The sequence below is a fragment of the Phycodurus eques genome, chromosome 14 (assembly GCF_024500275.1).
Source record: "Phycodurus eques isolate BA_2022a chromosome 14, UOR_Pequ_1.1, whole genome shotgun sequence".
In the NCBI taxonomy this organism is placed as follows: domain Eukaryota; kingdom Metazoa; phylum Chordata; class Actinopteri; order Syngnathiformes; family Syngnathidae; genus Phycodurus; species Phycodurus eques.
The window spans coordinates 3,580,708-3,605,730 of NC_084538.1; the positions used below are offsets into that span (position 1 = coordinate 3,580,708).

A 25,023-nucleotide genomic window follows, 5' to 3' on the forward strand; every position below is an offset into this window, starting at 1 on the left:
AAGACAACAGTGTGTCGGGGGGGAGCTAGCGCGCACACGCCGACGTTCACGCACGCAACCCGGGCAGAAACATGAGCCAGAGCCGAGGTAAAATACTGTCGGAAACACCGTCGTGTCGTCCACGAAAGACACGACAAAACCCCGCCGCAAAGTTTAAGAGCCAAAGGAAGGTATAACACACCGTCGCCGCTTACCTTTCCCCCCCCTTTTTCGTCTCCCTAACTCGTCGTCCACCTCCAGCGGCGAACCGCTCCTTCCGCCGCCTCCTTGGCCGTGTCACGACCACCGCAGAGCGGCCATGCGAGCGGCAGGCAGCGCCTTGGTGAACCGGTAAGAGCCGACGGTGGGTGGGCTAACCAACACACGGCGTGGGCTTGTTTCGACCGTTCCTCCGTGACAGCTCGTGGAGCGACTGAGCCGAGTGAGAGCGAGGAGGACCAGGGGAACTTTAGGGGGAGTTCCCGAGAGCAGCGCGCGGGGGCGGGGGCTCGTCGAGAGTGGCAGACCGGTCAGCTTGTCAAGTAGCTGAAGCGAAAACACATTTACTAAAAAAAAAAAATCAACTGCTATCTTCCCTTAAAAATGTTACATCCTTATCCTAAGGTCTGATGTGTTGTAAGAATGGGTTTGTCCTGATGTTGGGGTCCGAAACAGGTCGGGGCTGACAATCTTAAATAATGAATGTGTTCAATAATTACGACCCAAACGTTTGTATAAAAGTTAAACTACCCCAAAAATGTTTGGATAAAATCGGGTTCCCCAGATGGCAAGAAATACTATTATTTATGTCTCTTTATTAGTCTCCACTTCGCTGCAGCACTGCATTTCCTCACTGCCCTAAGTCTCCTCTCAGATAACACTAGTCTCCTATCACAGTGAAGTAAATACTTGACCTCCATTTTTGTTTGCAGTGCACTTCACAGTCGCCAATTTGCTGCGGGGCTCTGTTTCTCTGCTGCCCTCAGTCTCCTCTTGGGATAATATGAATTTCTTTCCTCCATAAAGACTCATTCTCCTCCCTGGTTATTCTGTACTAAACGCCACAGTCTCCACTTTGTTGCTGCACTCCATTTTCTCGCCACCCTCAGTCTCGGCTTGGATAAAACGAGTCTCCTCATGCTGGAAGGACTGGATTCTCCTTCATTGTGGTTTGTATCACTATAAACTCCACAGTCTCAACTTTGCTGCAGTGCTATCTTTTTTTTTTTTTTTTTTTTTTAACGTGTCATTCCACCAAGAAGAAAATTGTATTGTCCTACAGTTTTCTCGCCTGCCTTCGGTCTCCTCTCAGATAAAATTTGTCTCCCGTCCCAGTGCCTTTGTCCCTATAGTGTACGTGTATTCTAATGTAAGCCGGGGGACGCAATGTTCCCCACGTTGCGTCCCCTCATCACGGAACGTCGTCGTGTTTCCATCCGTAATAAATCTACGTGACGCAGCAATGAGCGGCCCCTTTATGATATCCATCTCGGAGATGAAGGGACTTATGTTGGCGGATCCCACAGCACAACAACCCTCCGCTTATTTCTACAATGCACATTATATAGTTTCAGTGCGTGACAGCACAGCCTGTCAGCGACTAGGATAATTTCTCAGGCTGTTTGTGGCGCAAACCTCAGCTCGGATCGACCGCGGGGCTTGACGTCAACAGTCAGTCAGCCGCGCCGCTTTTAAACCAGAGGAGTTAATTGCTTGTAAAGCTAAATGTGAAATATTCGTACATATTTGAGGCAGCGGACGCCGTGCTAGTCTTGTTTTGATTTAGCGAATTGATAACCATTTCCGTTCCGCCTTTGGGTATCCTATAATTTTGGGCCTTGTGAACGCCAGAATACATTCATCTTTTCGATTAGTAGTTTGGCATTTAATTAATCAAACAATTTACTCGTACAGTAATGTGTTAGCAAGATGATTCCGATTAGCTTATATTTAGCAAATGGCAAAGGGTCATTTTTAAACTTCTTTTTTTTTTTTTAACTTTGGCTTATCCAAATGACTTAAATAATTTTTCTTGCGCTAAATTGGTAAGATGATATGCTTGTACTGTTTTAGCAAGCTAATTAGAGTTAGCTTAGCATATTTAGCAAATGACCTGTTTCCTTGGCTAATCAAAGGTACCAAAAAGGAGGTTATATTTAAAAAATTTTGGGAATTTTAGTCATCCCAAAAACTTTGTTTGATATCAAATGTTTTGTATTAAATGGGTTTGCTGTGCTAGTATTGTATTGATGAGCTAATTTAGATGAGCATGTTTACTCAGTAAAAGGCAAATATTTAGTCTGATTGAATTTAGCTTCTTTTTTGTAACCTGGGTAATCCCCAAAACGGCGTTTTATAGCAGGTGTTTTGTATCAAATAAATTCGTTGCTATGCTAATATTGTGTTATTGAGCTAATTTGGACTAGCATATTTAGGAAGCAAAAGGCAAATACTGTTGTATTGGTTTGAGCCAGTTTTGTTTGTTTGTTTGTTTTTTGTCATTTGGGTAATCTTAAGAACTTGACTGTTTTATATTAGATTATGTTGTTTTTTTTTTTTTTGTCTTGGTAAATCAGACCCTATGCTCAGAAACCCTTAGCGACATCATTTGGACTAAAATGTCATGGTAATGTCTTCAGAAAAATCTATTAGCACAAAATGTATGTGTTTGGAAGCGAGAGTGCGATTAACGCTGCAAAAGGTCGACCTTATATATATATATATATATATCATATTATATATTATATATAATATATATATATTTCTATATATATATTATATATATATATATATATATATATATATATAAGGGCTCAGGTCATTCGACAATGGTGGCAGATGGACGTAGAAGTGCCAGAGGGATCAGCGCGATGAGAAAAATGAGCTGAGATGAAGGGCGCTGACACACACACTGACAAAATGCAACAGAGAGCGTCACTCGGCACCTCTCGGCCACACAAAGCAAACATGAGCCCGCCTTGAGGACACCACCGAAAGCTTCGCATGCCGCGGATACGACATCGCATATAGCGCAGAGGGCAAGCTGCGTGGCATACACACACATACTGTCGGGTGAGTAGGTTAAGGTAAGCTTAGGATCATTTTCTGTTATAGAACGTCTCATCCTTCAAGGTGTCATCAGTCATTGCATCTTCAACTTTTTGTTTTTTTGTGAGTTCTGAGGCATCGATTACTTGTGGATGCTCTCACGTCGACATTTTTACGATGACAAGATTGGTGTGCAGATGCATTTTAGTGTCAAACCTCTTTCCTTGACGCCCCACCCCCCCCACCCCACTACATTGTCCCCCACGCCAGCGACAAATTTCCTCAAAGAAACCCCAAACCGCCATCTACAGTGCTGATAAATGCCAAACAACATTGTGAGCGCATCCTGGAGGTAACGCGCCATATGTCCGCTTACAGTCGTGTTGTTGCCGCAACAGCTGCATCGTGTCGCGGCGTCCGTGCAGCAGCTGAGGCCGAGCGGGGAGGCAGGTGGCCCACGTCCAGTTTAATAGCTTCGCCAAGCGCGGGGGGGTTGATCGAGCATCCGAATCCCATTTGGAAGAGCGAAAAGGCTCACTGGAGTGGAGTTGGGGGTGGGTGGCTGTGGAGGTTGTATGTTGCGCACCTCCAACTCTTCCCTTGCGATGACTTTTACAGCTCTAATTGCCCCCCTCACTCCTCCTGTGCATCGCCGAGTTAAAGGGTCAGGGCTGAGGCACGCAGTTGTGCTCATCAGGCCCCGTGCGGCTGCCGACCTCTGAGCCCTCGCGGCCCGGACGGATGGCTTTTTCCCCAACTTTGTGAGGTGAGCATTTGCGTTAGCGGTATAAAGTCTTCAAACGTCCGTACGACGCTTTGAGGCTGGTTGCACACGGCATGGTTTAAGGGACGGAGCCTCACAGTTCTGAGGTTCTGGCTTCGAATGTCGGCCTTCCTGTCTGGAGTTTGTGCGTTCTTATGGTTACGTGGGTTTTCTCGGGGGTCGGGGGGAACCACTAGAGTGACCTCCTGGGGAGTAATGGTGGTGTGATGGCGACTCGCCCATGTTCCGTGGGTGCTGGGGCGGGTGCCGGCTGGCACCTCCCACACTCAGGGGCGGGTAGTGGGTGCTGGCGGGAATGTGGGGGATTGGCTGGGGGGGTGGCATTGGGTCCCTACGGCCCCCGCTGGGTGGCCGGTTGTCGGAGCGCCTCGATGGGGCCGGCGGACCGCCCTGGGTCCCTCGGTGTGGGACGTGTTCCGTCCGCCGGGCTGCTCTCGGGTGGACCCCTGGGCCTGATCCCGCCCCTCGATTGATCGGGTGGGGTCCTCAGCAATTGCAAGACACCCCCCTAGGACTCTTTCACTGGGTGTGGGGTCACACACTTACTGCGACAAATAACTCATGAATATGCAAGTCGCTTGTGTATCCCCTCACTTATACTCTCGTCCTGTAGACTTTTATAATTTACATAATTAATGCCACCACACTTCAGTTGCACAGCCGGGTTCACGACCCTTGTCCTGCATGTTTCTTCTCCTGTCCTTGTCCTGTTCCATCTTGTCCTGTTCCATCTTGTCCTGTCCTTCCCTCACAGGGTGTAGCACTACAGCTCAATGCAACACTCATATTTAATGTTTCGTTGTTGTGGATAATGTAATGATTTACTTCTCTCATCCTGTTTACAATTAGTGCTTTGTCTTTTGTCTTTGTTTCTCTCGCCCTTCTAGAAACTTTGTTTTGTTCGACTAATCAAGTCTGATTCTCAATAGACTTCAATTATAATACCACAGCGGAAGCTTAAAAACTCCACTGTGACACAGTAAAACTGTTCCAGCATACGACCCTTTCAAGAATTACACAAATTGTTTTATTTCTTACGCCCGTTTCATTCAATTCACTCAATTGAATTACATTGTTTACCAGTTTCCTAATGGTATAATACACAACAGAGCCCATGTCACATAATACTCCCCTTCAAAGCCCCATTCAAAGAAAATTGGATTTCATAAGATTAAAATCCAGTTTTGATGCTGATGACGGTAGCATGCGATTCAGTTATGTTTTGAGCGCCTGCCGTCTTTCCGACGGGAAACAAAAGGCTGCTGTTGTTGGATCCTTTCAGATGTAACGCGTTGTTTGAAGAACGACAACTGTTAGCTCACCTTCAAAAAAAAAAAAAAAAGTTCATCATTCAAAACTACATAGTGTTCAACAATGCATCTTTACAACTGCATAAACTGCAATTGTAATGGTCAGAGCATTATGTACAGTTGAAACCAAATGTTTCCATACATTTCTTAAAAAGACGCTTACAGTACTCTTGACATGAAATCAGTCTGAACTTTTCCCGTTTTAGGTCGGCTAGAATTGACCAAAATTGGAAACAGACAAACGTATATAAAGTGTATGTAAACATCTGGTTTCAACTGTATATAGTGGGGGGGCTGACTCATGCCAGAAGCTCAAGTGTGTACCTGGGCTTTGTTTTAGTCTTGCCCCAAAAATTCGGACAACTGAAAAGGTGAAAAAGAGTTTAATGCTTATCTCAACAATTCAGTGCTACATTGTTCTCAGCCTTTGCCAATGTTGTTTCAGCAATTATTGTCAAACATACATTATGTAGTTAGAAACAAGTCTCTCAATTCACTTTACAGGGTCTTTAACAACGGTGCATCGGCATGAAATTCGAAACCGTGCCTGCTGCGAGCCTGCTGCGTTTAGTCACGTTAAATGGCCATTAAGTCTAATTCTAGTCAACGACACCAGAGAGGCCCACCTTCCATACCACAGACTGCAGGGAGACGCCATTTTTAATGCTCAGCACGCACACGCACATATATCACATTCACGTTTACACTCTTAGCATTCCGCTGACTTTCGTCTTTGGACAGATATTTGGCATCCGCCTCCAACTTTGGGAAAAGGATCATGGGAGCAGCGCGTACCCTCGCTTAGGGTACCAAAGATGGCCGCACAAAGATGGCTGCGCAAACATTACACGTCATGCTGGGACAGGCCGAAGTCTTTTTCGCTTGTAATTGTAAGTACAACAGGTTTTTTTGTTTTTAAATGAGACCACAGAAGTCACTCAGCAGCACACCCTGGAAAGTAAGGGGGAAAAAAAACAAAAAAAACTCTTATTGTCGTTTTACCAATGGACTCGAAATTGTGTATCGGAATAGGACGCATGAAAAAGTCTCAAGGAGCCATGCTCACAGTTGAGCCGGAAGTCTGGCATTTTGGTTTGAAGCAGCCATTTTGGGGTGGAGTCCACGGCTTGTTCTTTTTGACAAACTCCTACTAGACAATCCGCGAAATTCGGAACGTCACGTGACCAAACCCCGAAAACAGGACAGCCGACTTCCTGTGTATACTACGCTAACGAGCATAACCAGGATCGATGACATGATTATTTGAAGCTGAACTTGTTAAAATGTTGTTTTCTTTATGGCCTAGCGTCTTCGGACAAAATCTAAATAGATGTATATCATATATATCATCGTGTTCTTCAGGAAATTTTGATCAAAATACAAACAGCAGCAGTGAGTATGCTGGATGTTTAAGAGTTGAAGTACTTCTGCGGATTATGTAGGCCAAAGAGAGGTCACTAAATACACTCGACATCCAGAATGGAGTTTGTTTGACATCGCCACGCGGCCAAAAGACGAAGTCATTGGATTCCTTTTTTAGCAGACTTTATTACAGCCTTCAGTATGTAACTTTTTAAGTGCAGCTCCTTCAGGAGCCCCAAAGGTTAATCTGACACGGTCGGTCGGGCGGTCTCGCTGTAGCTTGTTTTGGAAAATCCGTCCGTGGCAGGGGTCAGGTCCTCGTCGCCGCTGTTTATGTTCTCACAAGGGAAACCGCCAGGGATGGAGAACCGGAGTCAACCCGTGGGAAGAAGAAACAGCTTGAAGCGAGCGGAAGAGCGGCACCCATTTTATTACCCCCGATTATTGTTGGCATCATTGTAAAAACAAAAAAGTGGACCAGACGTGAAGACAAAAGATTTACGTTGTGAACACACAAAAAAAAAGGATAACAACAACCCATTTTTTGCTACCCAAGAGGGTCAAAATATTAAAAACAGCTCTCACGTTAATGCAGTACAACTACAGCCACAGTATTACACATCGTTTACTAATCATTATTATAGTCTTTGTCCATTTATATTATTTGATAATACCCTCTGATAAGATGGTGCAAGAGTGTTTGTTTTTCCAAAGGTGCATGAAAAAATACATCAAACAATAAAATTGCTAAATTCAAAGTAATACATTTCACATAACTGAAGTTGCCATGAAACAGCAAAAAAAATCCAAAAATTTATTTTTAAACTTGCAATAAAAATATGAAGTAATATATATTTAAAAATATTTTATTTTTCAAACTTTTTATATATATATATATATATATATAGATATATATATATATATATATATATATATGTCTTTTGGAGTTTTATTTAGGCCTGCGTTGCATAGCTCTAGTTCGCCCTCATGTGGCGGCAAGAGTGTAGGACGACTCGATGAAAAAGTCCCCGGATGTTTCCTCGCCTCGTCCCTTTTCAAATCAAAGCACTTTGGTGGAGAAGTCAAATGAAGCTCGTCAAACAAGCCAAAAGCGAGATGAACGTTATATTTACTATGAGGCCTTACTATTATTATTTGTTGTTGTTATTCTTACATTTGACTGTGGTGTATTTTTTGTTTTTGTTTTTCCCCAAGTTTAATACTTTGTAATAATTAATCAGGCAACCGTGGAAGTGTTTGAACTGGTTTGGCCACGCCTCCCTTTCTGCCACATTGACGACTGTCAACTTTGAGACTGGTTTGGCCACGCCTCCCTTTCGCCCACAATGACGACTGTCAACTTGCTTCCCTTGCTCAGCTGGTCCTGGTCCAGATCCACTGCCACAGGAGCACCGCGGTGCACAACACCGAGAGGCTGATCCGAGATGTGGCTGCTGTGGGCGGCTATCGCCGTCTCCGTGGCCGCGGTGCTGCGCTACTGCGCGTGCACACCGCTGCCCTGCGCCATTGGACAGCAGTGGAAGCTTTTGCTACTGGACGCCCTCCTCAAGACTGGCATACGCCTGGTAAATGAATTCAACTCATTGACTGAAGTAAATGTAAATTAACTACAGACTCTGAAATGTACTTAAGTGCAAAAGTCAAAAATGAATTTTTACTGTATTACACACAGCACACGTTTTGATAACTTGGCACATTGCATATTGTAAATAAAGGCCAGCATGAATGGGCACGTCCTCTATCCTATTCTCAAACACGGGCACCCCCCCAGGGCTGCGTCCTCTCACCCCTGCTTTTTATCATTTACACAAACAGCTGCAGATCCTCTCAAGAAAACAGGTCGTCTTTTCTGTGAAAGACAACAAGTATCTGAATGGCGTCATTAGAATGTCCTCTAAAATTACTGGGGTCAAGTTTGAGAACTTCTGCTACTTTTGGTCAACGCGGGCGCTCCACAAAGCGAGCCAAATGTCCTCACACGGGGTTCCATTCAAGCGAGAACCGCCACCGCTTCCAATAATGACGACGAGCTCATCGTAAACCGAGGACTCCCTGTAATTGTAATGCATGTGAATATTATTTGTATTTAAAAAATATTCATTTCTAATATTGTCTGTCAACAATGACAATCAATTGAACCAAATATTTGTGGGGACATGTTCCATGTTTGCTGATGTAACAATGGTGGCTAAACAGTTAGCGCACTCGCCCAGTCCGAGCAAACTTGCACTTTAATCACCACTTTTACACCCAATTGAAGAAACCTATGAGACGTGTGATCGGTTTTTCAGGTTTTTAATCCGAACCACAAAATCACTGAATCTAAAGTGAAGAAAACAGCAGTTTGCTGTCTAACCATGACAAAGCCTATACGGCTTGCGTCAGTAGTGTTCACACTATTGCCGTGTCAGCATGCTCACCTTTGCTCCTCATTACGCCACTTGCAGGTGAAAGACAACAGTACAATAGTTCAGGGATCGGCACACCACACACGCTCACCGGCAAGAACCAGCCCGCCGTCACGCATACACGAGCCGGCGAGATGATGAGTAAAGTGTGAGTGTGAGTGTGTGTGTGTGTGTGTCCGCGTGTCCACCCAGGTGCGTGTGATGGAACGGCTGGGCTTGGGGCGCCACCTCAAGGCCACGCGAAGGTCTTCCAAGGTGCCGGAGGCCACCGCGAAGAAGCCGAAGGCCGAGCCCGGCGCGGGGTTCTTGGCGGTCAGCGACGTGGCTTTCGACGGCGTCCCCGTGCGCGTTTACCAGCCTCTGACGGCCAGCGAGGGCCGCCTAAGGAGAGGTCTGCTGTACATCCACGGAGGAGGCTGGGCCTACGGCAGTGCCAGTTAGTCAGCCTTTTTACTGTGTGTGTGCGTTTGTTTGTTTGTTTGTTTGTTTGTGGCATTCATTGAAAAATGGCGGTTGCGGGTTGTTCCACAGAGGACGGCGCGTACGATCGAGGCAGCTGCAAAATGTCCAAAGAGCTCAACATGGTCGTGGTTTCTGTCGAGTAAGCGTTTGAAACTTCTTCCAAAGTCTCGCCTCCGTTTTTCTTCCCGCATTCACATCTTCTCCCCCCCGCAAAGTTATCGTCTGTATCCCGAGACCCGCTTCCCGACGCCGTACCTGGAATGCCTCACGGCCGCCAAGCGCTTCCTGTCCCCGGGGGTGCTGGCCGAGTACGGCGTGGACCCCGAGCGCGTGGCCGTCTCGGGGGACAGCGCGGGGGGCAACCTGGCGGCGGCGCTCGCGCAGGAGGTCGGTGGACTGATAATGACGACGTCCGTCGAGGCTGCGAAATTCAAACGCCGTCGAAAATTTCGGTGTTACAAAAATTACATTCTTTAAAAATAGTTCGATTTGTTAAATATTTGACTACAATTCGAATTGTTTTAATTTATGGAACATTTAGGGAAAAAAATCTTAATTTTTAATGAAATCTGTCTTGATAGCGATGGAATTCTGGGAAATCAAAATCAAAAGATAGTTTTGTCTTTTTGGGGAAAAAAATGTAGTCCTCAAGATCAGATGGGGATGAATTTTTTTTTTTTTAATGAGAGGAAGTAAATATAATACATATTGTTTATAATTTCATTGAAATAGAAATGTTAAAGATAACACTCAAATTATTTACATTTTTCTTTTTTTGAATTCTTTTGAAGTGTTGAATTTATTTTTATTTTTTTTCCAATTCAGGGAACTTTTGATTTATTTAAATCCTCTAAAATTTGATGGATAGACTTTTTCTATATTGAAAAACAGACATTAGAAAAAAAAAATTTTGTTTGTTTTTCTTTGTTGTTGAAATCTTCTCAATATTTGACTAAGATGGGATTTGTTTTTTAAATATTGGAGAAAATATTTTTGGAATTTCTTGAATTTCTTTGTTTTAAATTTGGGAGAAAATACATGTAAGTATTTAAATGTATCTTTTATTTTGTTGAAATCTTCTTAGAATTTGACAAAAAAATATTTTTTTAATTTTGGGAACAAACTTACAATAGCTCTAACTAATATTTAATGGAAGTGATTTTCAATACTTTGGGGGGAAAAAAAATGCATATATTTTTTTCCTTCTTCATTTGATGGCTGTGTCTTTTTGTTGTTGTTGTTGTTGTTGTTGTTGTTTTCCCAGATTGCCATGGACGACAGCGTGAGGGTGAAGTTCAGCGTCCAAGCTTTGATCTACCCGGCGCTTCAGGCTTTGGACTTCAACACGCCGTCCTATCAGCAGAACCGGGACATGGTCATCCTCAACCGTCCGCTCATGGTCCAGTTTTGGCTGCAGTACCTGGGCGGCGACCTCTCCCTTAAGCCGCACCTCCTGGCCAACGAGCACAGCTTCAACGTTGCGCCGGAGTTTAGGGCTGGCCTGGACTGGACCGCCCTCCTCCTTCCCGAGCACCAGAAGGACTACTTTCCCGTACGTGGCGAGGGGCCTCGTGGTATGGAAAGTATGGAAAAGTATAAATATTGAAATATAAACGCACATGGTAAATGGACTGCACTTACATAGTGCTTTAGCTACATCATCACAGTGCCCAAAGCGCTTTGTAGTATGTGTAGAATACATACAGCAGTGCCTTGAATTTTTTTCAAACACGGACGTTTTGCTAATTAGATATGGTCTTCAACATTTTTGAATGTCAACATATGAACTGTTGACATGTGCGACGTGTAGGAATCCTGGATGAAGTTGCGGGTCTGCTGGACGTGCGCGCGGCGCCCCTCCTGGCGGGACGCGAGGTTCTGGCCAAGTGCCCGCGGGCCTACGTGATGACGTGCGAGTACGACGTGCTGCGAGACGACGGGCTGATGTACGCGCGCCGCTTGAGGGACGCGGGCGTGGAGGTGACGGCCGAGCACCACCGAGACGGATTCCACGGATGCTTCACCCTCACCGTGTGGCCCTTCGAGTTCGACGTCGGGGTGAGGGCCTTCGCGGACTACGTCCGATGGCTGCGCGACAACTTGTAATGATTTCATGCAAACCGGATTACGAATGTGACGAATAGAGGTGCGACGATTACGTGGCAATGTATCTATTATCGAATCAATCGATAACGATTTGGCATAATCCATTAATCGTCGAGAGACCTTGTTTAACTTAAAATTGTCCAAATCCTCGGAATTTCCGTCTCTCATCAGTAAATATTAAATATGTTTGTGATAATAATAAAGGAGACATTGGTTACTTTGGAAAACAATGCTCAACATTGTTCAGCAGCAACGAGGTCATCTCACTCAAGGGGCCATTTATATACACGTTTATGCTAACACGTTCACAATCCTAATTTTTTAATGGCACAGTTTCCGATGTCAGTCTCCATATATTGACAATTCTTTGAGTGTCTTATCAATTGCAGTGCATAAGCAGCGTCAAGCTTAGTTCATGTTTGACAAGCTTTCGGCAAGCTAGTTGTGCAGGTAGAAATTAGCGTGGCTTGCCTGCATCATGCGTCTGGAAGTTGTGTGTCGCCGTTCTCTTTCTCCCGATTTCCTAAAAAAAAAATACAAATAAAAATAAAAACAAACAATACTTGAATCCAAATGGTATTATTTTAGGATCGCTTTGCTCCAGGACTTGCTTCACTTGCGGTTTGCCAGGTTTGTACGGCACTTTTTAAAAATGTTGTATTTTATTTTTATTTATTTGTTTAAGTCACACGCTCTTGAAAAGTGCCTACATGTTGTAATATTAATTGGGCATTGCTTTGCATTTCAATTAATAAGCCTAATAGCTTTTCCATTTGAAGGGTTAATAGAAATAACTACTGTAATTATTTTCAAGGTGATTTTTCGGCCCGTTTTGGCGTGTAAAATGATTCCTTCAACTCGTCCCGTCTGTGTGGCAACATAGCAGCCGTTTCCTGGTTGGAACAGAGCAAACCGATTTTGCTACTGATTCAAAAATGGTGCATTGCTGCTCTCTGCTGCTCTCTGCTGGTCATTAACGTGACATCCACCGTGACCCTTTCCCGTGAAAAAGAAACGTGGACAATGGAAAAACACCTTCTTGCCACTGAACCAGTGATGTGCGGTCAGGGCCGGCAAGTGATGCAGAGCCTCACTGCCCCCTGGTGGTCTTTCCTTTCCGCTACATGTGAATAGTAAAAAAATAAACTATGAGGGAACGTTAGGGACATTATCCAGGATTAGCTCTCACACTTACTATTCAAATGCTTTCACACACACACACACACACACACACTAATGAAAGGCTCTCATATGGACTACTCAAACACTCTCATATACATGACACGACTTCTGATTGGCCGACCACTGAAACCACTTACTTTTTAACTTTTAAATACACGCTCACATACACGTCAAATGTTTGCACACATGCAGGTCAAATCTATTCATAAAATGTACTCAAATCCTTTCACATTTCCATCTCAAATGCTCGCGTACATGCTTGAGGGGGAAAAAAAAAATCTTGGGAGATTTATTTTAAGATAGATAGATAAATTTAGACAACTACAGATCTAGAAAAATATAGATCTACACAGATAGATAGATTATAGATAGATACATTTTGACAAATAGTTATAGACATAACTACAGATAGATACGTTTGATCTATCTTTATCTATTAGATTATAGATAGATAGATAGATAGATAAAGTCTATCAAGTGTTTGAGTAGTGTTAATGGGAGTGTTTGAATCAGAATCAGAATCATCTTTATTTGACAAGTATGTCCAAAACACACAAGGAATTTGTCTCCGGTAGTTGGAGGCGCTCTAGTACAACAGACAGTCAATTTACAGAACACTTTTTTTTCCGAGAGGATTTTGCACGCCCTTGTCTTAGTTCTGGCAGCGTGCAAGTCCTCAATGGTGGGTAGGGGGGGTACCGACAATCCTTTCAGCAGTTTTGATTGTCCGTCGCAGTCGGAGTTTGTCCTTTTTTGCAGCGGCGCCGAACCAGACTGCGATGGAAGAACACAGGACCGATTCGATGACCGCTGTGTAGAACCGTCTCAGCGGCTCCGGTGGCAGGCCGTGCTTTCTCAGAAGCCGCAGGAAGTACATCCTCCGCTGGGCCTTTTTGAGGACGGAGTCGATGTCGGTCGCCCACTTCAGGTCCTGAGAGATTGTAATTCCCAGGAACTCGAAGGTCTCGACGGTTGACACAAGGCAGCCGGACAACGTGAGGGGCAGCTGTGGCGAAGGATGCCTCCTGAAGTCCACGATCATCTCTACCGTCTCGAGCGTGTTCGGCTCCGGGTCGCGTCGGCCGCACCGCAGCTCCGGCCGCTCCTCTTCCTGTCGATATGCGGACTCGTCACCGTCCTCGATGACGGCGGTGTCATCTGCAAACTTCAGGAGCTCGACAGTCGGGTTCACTGAGTTGCGGTCGTTCGTGTAGAGACAGAAGAGCAGCGGAGAGAGGACACGACCTCGGGGCGCCCCGGTGCTGATGCTGCGTGCGGATGAGGTGGCCTCCCCCGGCCTGACCTGCTGTGTCCTGCCCGTCAGAAAGCTGTAAATCCACTGGCAGATGGCAGGTGAGACGCTGAGCTGGACAAGCTTGGTTGAAAGGAGTTCAGGGATGACGGTGTTGAACGCTGAGCTGAAGTCCACGAACAGGATCCTCGCGTAGGTCCCTGCGCTGTCGAGGTGTTCTAGGATGAAGTGCGGTCCCGTGTCGACCGCATCATCCGCAGACCTGTTCGCTCGGTAGGCAAACTGCAGGGGGTCCGGCAGGGGACCTGTGACGCTCTTGAGGTGGTCCGGCACGAGACGTTCAAAGGACTTCGTGACCGCAGATGTCAAAGCGACAGGCCTGTAGTCATTCAGACCCGAGATTGCAGGTTTCTTGGGGACTGGAATGATGGTGGAGCGTTTGAAACAGGATGGGACTTCGCACATTTCCAAAGATCTGTTGAAGATCTGAGTGAAGACTGGAGCGAGCTGGTCCGCGCAGACTTTGAGGCAGGATGGGGACACATGGTCCGGGCCTGCCGCTTTGTTAATCTTCTGTTGTTTGAAGATGCGTCTCACATCCTGTTCATGGATGGTTAACGCAGAAGTCAGAGGTGCGGTTGTGGTCGCGGGTGCGGCCGGGCGGGTGTGTGGAGTGAAACTGTCCTTTTCAAATCTGCAATAGAAGGAATTCAAGTCGTCGGCTAGTGTGCTATTGTTCTCAGCTTGGGGGCGATCGTCGCTTGTAATTAGTCAGCGATTGGAATGCACGCCAGACAAATTTAGAGTCGTTCGCGCTAAACTGTTTTTCCAACTTTGCTGCATAGATCCTCTTTGCAATGTTAATTTCTTTAGTCAGCTGGTTTCTAGCTCGATTATACAGGGCCCTGTCCCCGCTCTGATATGCGTCCTCCTTAGCTTGGCGAAGCTGCTTAAGTTTAGCAGTGAACCACGGCTTGTTGTTGTTGAATGTCCGAAATGATTTTGTTGGTACGCAAACCTCTTCACAGAAACCGATATAGGATGTGACAGTGTCCGTATATTCATCCAGGCTGCCGGCTGAATTTTCAAAGACACTCCAGTCTGTGCAGTCTAAACCGCTTTGAAGTTCCATCTTGGCTTCATTGGTCCACTTTTTGACTGTTTTCACTGTAGGCTTCGCACATTTAAGTTCTCGCCTGTACGTCGGTATTAAGTGAATGAAGCAGTGATCAGACGAGCCCGGGGCTGCACGAGGTATAGCACGGTATGCGTTTTTTACCGTCGTGTAGCAGTGGTCTAAAGTATTATTTTTCCTGGTAGGACAGTCGATGTGCTGCTTGTATTTAGGGAGTTCGTGGTCGAGTTTAGCTTTGTTAAAGTCCCCGAGAATAATGAGGGGTGAGTCCGGGTGTTTTTTTTCAATTTCGTTGACCTGTTCGGCCAGCGTTAGCAATGCGGCGTTCGTGTTAGCTTGCGGTGTAATATAGACTCCAGCCGGTATGAACGATGCAAACTCACGTGGCGAGTAGAATGGATTACAGTTCAAAAACAGCGACTCCAAATGCGGGCTGCAGTGTGTGCCGAGCACCGTGACGTCCGTACACCATTTTTCGTTGATATGGAGGCATATCCCGCCGCCCTTCGTTTTTCCCGATGATTCCATGTCGCGGTCCGCTCGATGAATGTTGAAGCCGGGAAGCGTGACGGCGCCATCGGGTACGGCGTCGCAAAGCCGGGTCTCCGTGAAGCACATGGCCGCGGAACGTCCGAAAGTCTTTACCGGTCTTTAACAGAAGATGAAGCTCGTCCGTTTTGTTGGGTAGGGAGCGTACATTCGCGAGGTGGATCGACGGGAACGCCAATCTGTGTCCTCTCTTGCGGAGTTTCGCCTGAACGCCGGCTCGTTTTCCTCTGTGGCGCCGCTTCCGCCTCCGTGCGCCGAAAACCGCGGACGCCGCTCCGGTGAGTAACTCGGGGGGGGAAAAAACTGAGCGGATTTTCGAAAGTTGGTGACAGAAAGTCCGGAGTAGCCTCCTTGATGGTTAGCACGTCTCCCCTTGTGTAAGTGAGTCGTGTAAGGTCTCCAAAGACGGACGAAAAACACAAAAACAAAGACAATACTAGAGAGCGCGTTACCGAGGCGACCACACTGGTAGGCGCCATCTTGGTTTATGAGTAGTGTTGGTGAGTCGTGTTAATGAGAGCAAGACTCGTGCGTATGAGAGTGTTTGAGTCGTCCTTATGGGAGCCTTTCAGAAGTGTGTGTGTGTGAATAGTAAGTGTGAGAGCTAATCCTGAATAACGTCCCTAACGGCCCCGTCAAATAAACCTTTAATGAAAGTGTGTGACTTTTAGTCTTTGTTATCGACCAGAAAAGCCAGTAAAAGTGCACAGCGGAGTCCGGTATGTACGGTGCCACAACCAGCATGTGGCAGTGTTGACTAGTCAGTGCCTCACCCGTCATGAACCTCACTCACTGCACTGAACGTAGTCATACGTTTTTGGGGATTGCATTAAATGGTTCTAAAAACACAACTGTCTATGCTAGCCGTTAGCATGTCAATGGTGTTTTCCATTATGTGTCAGCATTAAGCTAGCGGGGGCATTCTTAAGGCAAAGTTGTTTTAAATACGCAAAGTGTAATTTTCTCAGTTTAGTATGAAAGTAAACTGGGATTGACAATAAACAGAAGAACTGTTCCCTATTTGCCAAACTGCTGCTGGTTGTGAAGTGAGTTGAGTTCACTGCCACCATCCAGCACTCGCATCTTGTGTTTGTACTCGCAAGTCAGAGCCCCCCCCCCCCCAAAAAAAGAAACAAATTCAAGCTGAATAACAGTTAGCAAGTTGGGTCACTCGTATCTGAAGACAGCACTGTATTAAAAATAAATCAATACTGCCCTCCTGTGATGCAACAGATCTTGGAGATCAGTGGGAAAGTCTAAGTCGAGTACTTTGGGTGGGCTGAGCCCATGACCTCATTTTGGAAAGTACCCTTCTGAAATGCGATTGAATTTTGGAGACCTTGAAAAAGACCCAAAATATGGCTCGCCTCACCACTAATAAATAATAATAGTAATAACCCTAGTCATCTGTATGAACTCTTATATACTAATAATATTCCATAGACGATTTCTTCATATATTTTTATAAACACTAACAATTGTTTAAAAAAATAAGTTGACTTAAAATGAATAGAAAATCAAAATGAAATGATGCTCTTACTTGCAATGACAATGCTGATTTAATTACGGTTTATATTTATGATGTATATATTATTAACTATAGTATGTTTTCAGTAAAACAGAGCGAGAGACGTGCAATATTACGAGTACAAATTTATCGTTGTAAATGCTCTGACACAAAAAGTTGTTTAGTTGATTTATATTGAAAAATACAAATTTAAAAAAAGGCTCTAAATCATAACAAATGTGTATTCATGAATTGTATATAGATAGATAAGAATGAAACAATGAAACAGTTTTGGGGGAAAATGAATGCAACAAATAAGACTTAAAAAAACAAAACAAACAAAAGATTTGTGTACACTTGTCTGTAACTGCTGACTGACGGCTCAAGTTAGCTGCAGGTGCCGCAAATCATGCACGAGCGACAGTGTTAGCTGGTTGTTTTAAGGCGGCGTTATTGTTCATTCCGTGATGTTTTCGACATCGCAACGCACGTCCGGACTCGCTCCCACGGTGCGTGGCGGGGAAGGGGGCTGCCCCCCTCTCAGGGTGTCGGCTTCTCTCCCCGAGGGGAAACGTTCCCGGCCTATCACCTCCTTCGCTCCCGACGGATCTCGGAAGTGACTCGCTTCAAAACTTTGACGCCCTGACTTATTAGGTTTGGCTCTACCTTCACATACAGTACAGCGGCTGTACAACCAGTTTTGTTTTTTTTTGTGACAAAAAAAAAAAAACGAGACCAAGATAAATTATTTGACAACTTTTTCCACCGTTAGTGTGACCTAAAACCTGTACAACTCAGCTGAAAAGTAAAATGAACTCTTTTCAAGAGGAGAAGTGAAAATAAACAACTGGGATAGTGGAATAGCTGAACTTGATGTGGGTTCAGTTGGAATGTAATTAGTTCATTCAGAACACAGCCTCATGTCCAGTCATGACAGGGTGTGCACACTTGTGCAACAACATTATCTCAGTCTTCAATTTTTACTTCCCCTCTCCAAAAGTTTTTCACTTATTTTGAATTGCGTCGTGGAGGTTAGAGGTCACGTAAATGGTGGGAAAAGTTCAGAAAAGGTTTATCATGGTCTCGTTTGGGGTGTGTAGACTTTTCATATCCACTGAGAACGTGTCCGCTCGCACAATCATCTTCTTCATGGTAGTGATGGTGACCGCACCAAACAATGGAGAGGGTCATTTGGCAAGAAGTCGTAGATCACTGCTACAATAGTAGGAAGTGCTTTTTTCTTTTTTTTTTATCCTGATGTGAAAATGGGCCTGCCTTCACGACCCTGAAACACACACGCGCACACACCCAGTTGCAGGAACGATGCCTTCGGGTGCTTTGATCAAACTCGGGGCGTCAGCTCAGACTCGCCGTGGTATTATTTTCACAGGATAAGCGAGGACTTTCCGCACAACTTGTATCGCGCGCATTTCCAGAGGGCAGCGCAGTCGGCGAGCCCCGAACCGCTCCTCCTCCTCCTCCTCCTCCTCCTCCTCCTCCTCCTCCGCCCACGTGCTCGTCGCTCTTTCGCCCTCATTTGTCATTTTCCCCTTCAGCGCCTGATGCAACCGGTCGTGCCCGCTCGGCACCGACATGAGCGCTTCCTGGGGCTCGCCGCGGTGCTCGTGGCTGATGGTGCTGGCCGCCGTGGTCCTGCAGAGCCTCACCCTGGTGGTCAGCGTGGTCTTCTTCAACAGAGTCCTGCACACGGTGAGGGGATCCTTCCTTCCTTCCTTCCTTCCTTCCTTCCTCGCTGCGGGACTTGTAGTTGCTTCCTAGCACCGTTCGCTTGGCACGTAAACGAGTTAAATGTGGTGTCAAGAGTTTCGCCTCCTCAATCAGGAATGCGAGCGCCCTGTAGAACGCGTAGCAGCTGCGAACGCTCGCAGCGTTCGAGTCGGCAATAGGAGGAAGTAGGGCCCGAGTGGTTTTCGCCGCGTCGCTCGCACACCTGTGCGACCTCTCAAATCGAAAACGCAGAATTACTATTCGCTGCCGGCAGGTCAGGGCCAGCAAGGACTTCTCTGCTCACCTGACATTTGCAACCAAAATTGTCCCCAAAAATCCACATTCTCTTGTCTTCGTTACGTAGCGTTTCTCTTGGCCACTCTGGCTGCCAGTAAGTGGACTTTAGGTTGTTTTGGCCAATCGGATTTCAGCCTCGATCTGCGCGTCTCCTTTTTGTCGCGGGCTAGTAGTTGCGGTTACCCTCGGAGGGTCGTTATGACTGCGAAACCATTCATGTTTAATCGCCTCATATTATTACATATACACAGCAAATGGATGGATAACTAGTTCTGAAATCTGAAGTCAAGGATAATGGGTTGTTCAACTCTTGTTTCAGTTTCTGTTCAAAGGGGGGGTATGGTATGAAAAGAAAAAAAAAAACCTGCTTGAAAGATTTCTACGATTATTTATGACATAGGACAATTTGAAATTTTGTACGTAGTTTAGCAAGAATCATGGAAGTTGACACACATGATTAGCATCAAATTTTGTGGCGGGCCAGATCTGGCCCCCGGGGCCTTGAGTTTGACACCCATATGCTAAAGGAAAGACTAATGCAGTTTTTTTTTTATAGACAGTTTATACCACAATATCGTTATAGAGTGGTGCCTTGACATATGAGTAAACCCACTCGAGTTTTTCGGGATACGGGCTGTTGTTCGGACATTTTTTTGGGGGGGGTTTGTTTTTGCTTTGATTGGTGAGCTACGAGTGCCTCAACTCACTTCACAACAAGCAGTCGTAGCACTTCGGCAAATAGTGACGGATTCTTGAAAAACGAGCTTTAACCAGTTGAGGTTTACTGTCGAACTCGACATCAAACAAAAGAGCGTTACACCTTGTGCATTCAAAACAACCAAGTAAGTTTGCCTTCAAGTCCGGTAGCTTAATGCTAACACATAATCGGAAACACCATAGGCAAGCTAACGAAGACAATACAACAAGGCAAGAGTATGTTTTTTTTTTGTAATCCTTTATGAGGAACAACTAAGATTACCGCAGTTTACCGAGTCAATTACAGTCATTGTGAAATTTGATTTGTGTCTGCGTGACTGTATTATACTGCCTCCGGTGGCCAAGTCGTGCACACCAGAGGGTGCCACACTAAATTCATCAGGATGCACAAAACTGTTTAATTCTTGACATTCTATTTAATTGTTATTATGATATGCATTTATAAAGTACAATATTATGTTATTTTTCTCGTAAAAAAAAAAATATATTTAAATATATATAAATATATATATATAAAAAAAAAATAATAGTAGCATTATATGCTAAAATGTCAGAAGGTTTAACCGCTGTCTGGAATCCAGAATATTGGGAAAGAAGAACCCTCGGTGGTCTCCACATACAATCTGCACTTTTACCCGAAAAACTCTTCAGCTCCATTGACCCTCCGCTAAGACTTATTGCGGAGGCCTGCATAGCTTTATCCACTGACGGGCTAAAATATGAAATAAAATGCATACTGAAAGCTTTATTTTATGGTTTATGCAAGCACACTGCTAGCTTTATCCAGAGCCTGAATTTATGCTGGTTCCTTAGCGGTTTTTACCTTCTTTTTTTTTTTTTTTTTTTTTTTTAAAGACCTCAACTAGATACTTAATAATAAAGGTCTACATTCATCACGACAGATGCAGGACAGTTTTTCCGAAGGGAGTATGTCGTGTTTGACGGACGGCAATCATGAGTTCCTGTCCAACGACAAGAAGAGTGACCCCTGCTGGCAAGTCCTGCAACAACTCCGCTACCACATCGAGAAGGTTTCTTTTACTTTTTATAACTATTCTTTTTTCCCACCTTTAAGTGGGCACTACTGAGTAAGTTTCATGGAGTAACGTTGTAGTCCTAAAATACAGTGCCGCCTTCAAGATACAAGCCGTCGTTGAGCTGATTTTTTTTTGCTTTGACTTATGTGCGCAAACTTGAGATCCGAGTGCTTTGGCCAATTTGGAATTAGTCAACCATTCTTCAAAAACTGTTAAACTCGACATGTGCATCGACATCAGGCGTCAAATCCTCAGTAACGGCCGATTTTAGAAGGTCATTTAAATGGTCACCAAAATATGAGCAACTAGTTACTTTTATTGAAAAATTCCGCTTGTGTTCTATCCCCACCGGCTCGATTGGACTGGCCGATAGGCCAGTTATAGCCCGTGGGCCATACGTTTGATACCACTAATCTCGGAAAGCTGCTTCCGATCGGAGCTCATTTGGGGGAATCCCATCGTAACAGTTTCAGTCGATTCATTCATCGGCTACCCACTGGAATTTTTCAAGTTTTTTTTTTTAATGTGCGTAATTGTGGTTTTTCTTCCAGGCGATGGCGGCCAGATTAGAGAAGGAGATCGCTTCAGGCATGACAAGTAAGAGCGCGTCAGGTGTTAACACGAAGACAACAAATGATCTTTTCTGCATCGATGAAATTGCGCGACTGTGTGGTTTTCCAGAGAAGCTGACCGGCGTCCTTCCTTTCCTACCCGGCGGCCACGTCCGTGCCGACGCGGCCGCCCACGTGACCGCCACCACCACCACTACTACTACTACTTCTTCATCCTCACGCACACAAGACGGTAGGGGAAACATATTTTTTTTTTGAACTTGTTGAAAATGTTTTGTTCCCACCTTAAACACCTCTGGTGACCTTTGAACTTTGGCAGGGGGTGAAGAATGACCTGAGTTTTCTGATCTCATCTAATTCTCTAACCAGCCTGCAGCTATTATTGTACATTCACTCACTTCAAATTCCTCTCATGGCTTTTTCCACCAGTTCTGAGGTTTAGAGTTCGACTCATTAATTAATCATAAAAACAAATGTAATACATGTTTATTTTGAAATGATTAAATATACAGCAAATTTAAAATATATATAAAAAAAAAAATTTCACCTCCATCATTTAAAATGTTTTTTTTTTTAAGTAGCTTCCAATTTTTTTTAAAGATTTTTTTTCTGAATTGGGAAAATATTTTTTAAAAAGATTTTTTTGACATATTTTTAAACAGTCATTTTGTTTTTCCCCACTTTTGCATGATCATTAGCTCTTCTGAATTTATTTAATTGTATTTTAAATGAAAAATGTTTAAACTTTCTTTACATTTTTAAGTTAATTAATTCCAGGTAACATTAGTTTTGAATATAATTTAAAACATATATTTTCTTTGCCTGTAATAAAAATTTTTTTTTTGCAAATTTCCTCTTTTGCGCAAACCATGTTTTTAAAAATACTCACTTTTTTTCAAATAACAAAAGCAAGCAATGCCTATGAAAAAGTGTTTTATTTCAATGAAATTGAAGGTTTGGCTTTCAAATGTTGAACGCGGTTCCCGTGCAGACGGTGCGAGGAGCCACAGAGGTTACCTGGGCGAGCGCGTCACGGCTTGGGAAGGACACCGAGGTCAGTCCTTCTTGCACAACGTGGAGCTGAGCGGAGGAGACTTGCTGGTGCATCGGGCCGGTCTCTACTACATCTACGCGCAGACGTACTTCAGACTCTCCTCCGCCTGGAACAAGGACCAGGAGGAGGAGCACGACCAGGTCCAGGAGCACGAAGGAGCCCACCTCGTCCAATATATTTATAAAAAGGTCAGAAACATGATGCACATCCCAATTTTTCCAATGTTTTTTTTTTTTTTAACATCAACATGCCATTTGATGATTAATCTTTTTAAAAATAATAACATTTTTGGGTAATCACGTCAACAAGCAGCTATAAAATATCCTTGGTAGACCTGGCATCTATTTTCTTTTTAAGTGTATGACATTTATTTTTTTTATTCGTAGTCAAAGAAAATACATTTTATGAATATATTTAGTGTATATATTATAAATAATAAAAATCTGTACAAATTCATATGGATTTTTTTGAAATTAACATTTAAATATATGTACTGCATACTTAAAAACTGAAAAAAAAAATCAAGGCCTAAAATAATTTTTTTTAAATGTTTTTAAAGAATTTAAACAAATACATCTACACATTTTAAACAACAATCAATGTTAGATATTTTTGTGAAGAAAAAAAAATTATATATATATATATATATATAGAGAGAGAAAATATACAACACTTAACCATTTTACTTTTGCATGATCATTACCTCACCTTCATTAGTTTCTTTTAAATAGAAAAATCTGTACTTGATCAAATCAATATTTTCAATAAATACATAACAGCTAAACATTTCATTTTGAAAATGCATAAAATATTTAAATAAAAAATTTAAAATGACAGTCATTGCAAATTTTTTTTTTGTTGCTATTAAAAATCGCTTACCATTTGTTTTTTTTAGATGGAAAAAAAAATTTCTGAAATTTTTAAAATTTTTCTGAATTTTTTTTTACTATAAATTACAAAAGGAGGCAATTTATGCCTATAAAAGTAATTGCTAATATTATTTTTTAGTTTTGAAAGTTTGTTTACATTTTTTTTTGCAACGAAAGACAGCTTCGACATGGCTCGAGTTAGATTAGCAAAAATAAATAAATAAATAAATATATTTTTTAAAAAGAAGTTAAAAGTTGTTAAATACGAGGATAAAAAATATCTGGATGTTTTTTCCGTAGATGAGCTCGTACACTGTCCCCATCCTGCTCATGAAGTCTTCACGAAGCGCCTGCTGGCCTCAGGGCCAAGAGCCCGGAATGTTCTCCCTCAATCAGGCGGGTACCGCCTTCCTGCAGCCAGATGACCGCCTCTTCGTCGCCGTCGGCAACGCCAGCGCCGTGGAGGCGGACGGCAGGGCCAGCTACTTTGGGGCCTTCCTGGTGGGCTAGACTCGCACTCTGGACCCACGGCCTCCATCACGGGGTGCGCTCGCCAGATAACGAGCGTTCATGTTTACAGTCGACAGACAGCATGCTAAAATGAGCTCAAGTGAGAACAAGCCGCTTATTTTTAACGGCTCCCCCCACAGCTGGCAAGCGGAACTGCGGCGCTCTGTACAATTGCATGGCAGGTAAAAGGTGGGCTAACATACAAGCAAACATTAAGAGCAGTGGTACCATGACTTAGAAGTACCAGAACCTAGGCGTTTTTCAAGATACGAGCTTTCACCTGGGTGACTGTTTTTGACTTTGTGTTGCAGGCAAAAAAAAAATTACATACGAGTCAGCTTCAGCCACCAGATGGCGGTAGCGAACTTCGTGGCGTTGATCAGTTGAGAATGGGAAACTGCTGGTTTGTGCTGCATTTTTTTTTTTTTTTGTGTGTGAGCAATTTTCTATGCACGGGTCCTGAGAAAGTGAAGCAGATACAAGCTCGAACCTGTCCTCCACTGCTATTATAAAGCGCTAAAGGACAATCGAAGGTTGCCACAGCGATGGCAGCTTTGCTAGCGCTATATAAAATAATGCTGGCAATTAATTGCCGGTGCGTAGTCCACTGGAGAGCAATAAACACCTCTGTCAAATAAATAAAAAAAAAAACAACAACAGAAGTGTAATGAACTTTTACTTGACAGTGAAAAGCAGCACGATGGAAGATTCTGGTAGATGTCCGACAGGCAGAAGAGTAAACTAACGTTGGAAGCTAACATTGTACTCATGTTTGAAGCAAATTTCAGAAGCTAACGTTTGAGATAATGCTGAAGTTGACAATAGAAGTAACAAAGCTTACGGTAGAGGTAAAGTTGGAAGCTAATGTTAGCGGTAAAGTCAGAAGCGAACGTTAGAGGTTACTATGACGCTAACAAGAGACGTAATGTGGGAAGCTAACATTAAAGGTAAAGTCGGAAGCTAATGTTAAGAAATAACAAAATGTTAAACGTTGGGTGAGAGGGAACGATGGAATCCAATTTTAGGGGTAAAGTCTGAAGGTTACATTAGAATTAATGTCGGAAGCTAATTTTAGAGCTAAAGTCAGAAGCTAACAGAGGTATAGTTGGATAAAAGGTAAAGTCGGAATCTAAC

The 25,023-nt window shown here is 43.9% G+C and overlaps 2 protein-coding genes across 6 annotated transcripts; both read left to right on the forward strand.

The window, feature by feature from the left end:
- Nucleotides 1-5,929: 5,929 nt before the first annotated feature.
- On the forward strand, nucleotides 5,930-12,031 carry nceh1a (neutral cholesterol ester hydrolase 1a). Of its 5 annotated transcripts, XM_061696187.1 has the most exons (8): nucleotides 5,930-6,011; nucleotides 7,862-8,069; nucleotides 8,952-9,005; nucleotides 9,105-9,348; nucleotides 9,444-9,513; nucleotides 9,590-9,761; nucleotides 10,639-10,957; nucleotides 11,185-12,031. In XM_061696187.1, exons 2-8 carry the CDS (start codon nucleotides 7,929-7,931, stop codon nucleotides 11,478-11,480), a joined length of 1,296 nt encoding a protein of 431 aa, XP_061552171.1. In that variant the 5' UTR covers nucleotides 5,930-6,011; nucleotides 7,862-7,928; the 3' UTR covers nucleotides 11,481-12,031. The 5 variants fall into 5 exon arrangements, with proteins under 5 accessions (XP_061552171.1, XP_061552170.1, XP_061552172.1 ...); XM_061696186.1 differs by lacking the exon at nucleotides 5,930-6,011 and having other exon boundaries at nucleotides 7,814-8,069; XM_061696188.1 differs by lacking the exon at nucleotides 5,930-6,011 and having other exon boundaries at nucleotides 7,814-8,069; nucleotides 10,639-10,948.
- Nucleotides 12,032-18,666: 6,635 nt separating this feature from the next.
- On the forward strand, nucleotides 18,667-24,540 carry LOC133412819 (tumor necrosis factor ligand superfamily member 10-like). Its single transcript, XM_061696482.1, has 6 exons — nucleotides 18,667-18,815; nucleotides 20,750-20,878; nucleotides 21,436-21,481; nucleotides 21,566-21,688; nucleotides 22,448-22,698; nucleotides 23,680-24,540. Exons 1-6 carry the CDS (start codon nucleotides 18,699-18,701, stop codon nucleotides 23,887-23,889), a joined length of 876 nt encoding a protein of 291 aa, XP_061552466.1. The 5' UTR covers nucleotides 18,667-18,698; the 3' UTR covers nucleotides 23,890-24,540.
- The last annotated feature ends 483 nt before the right edge of the window (nucleotides 24,541-25,023 follow it).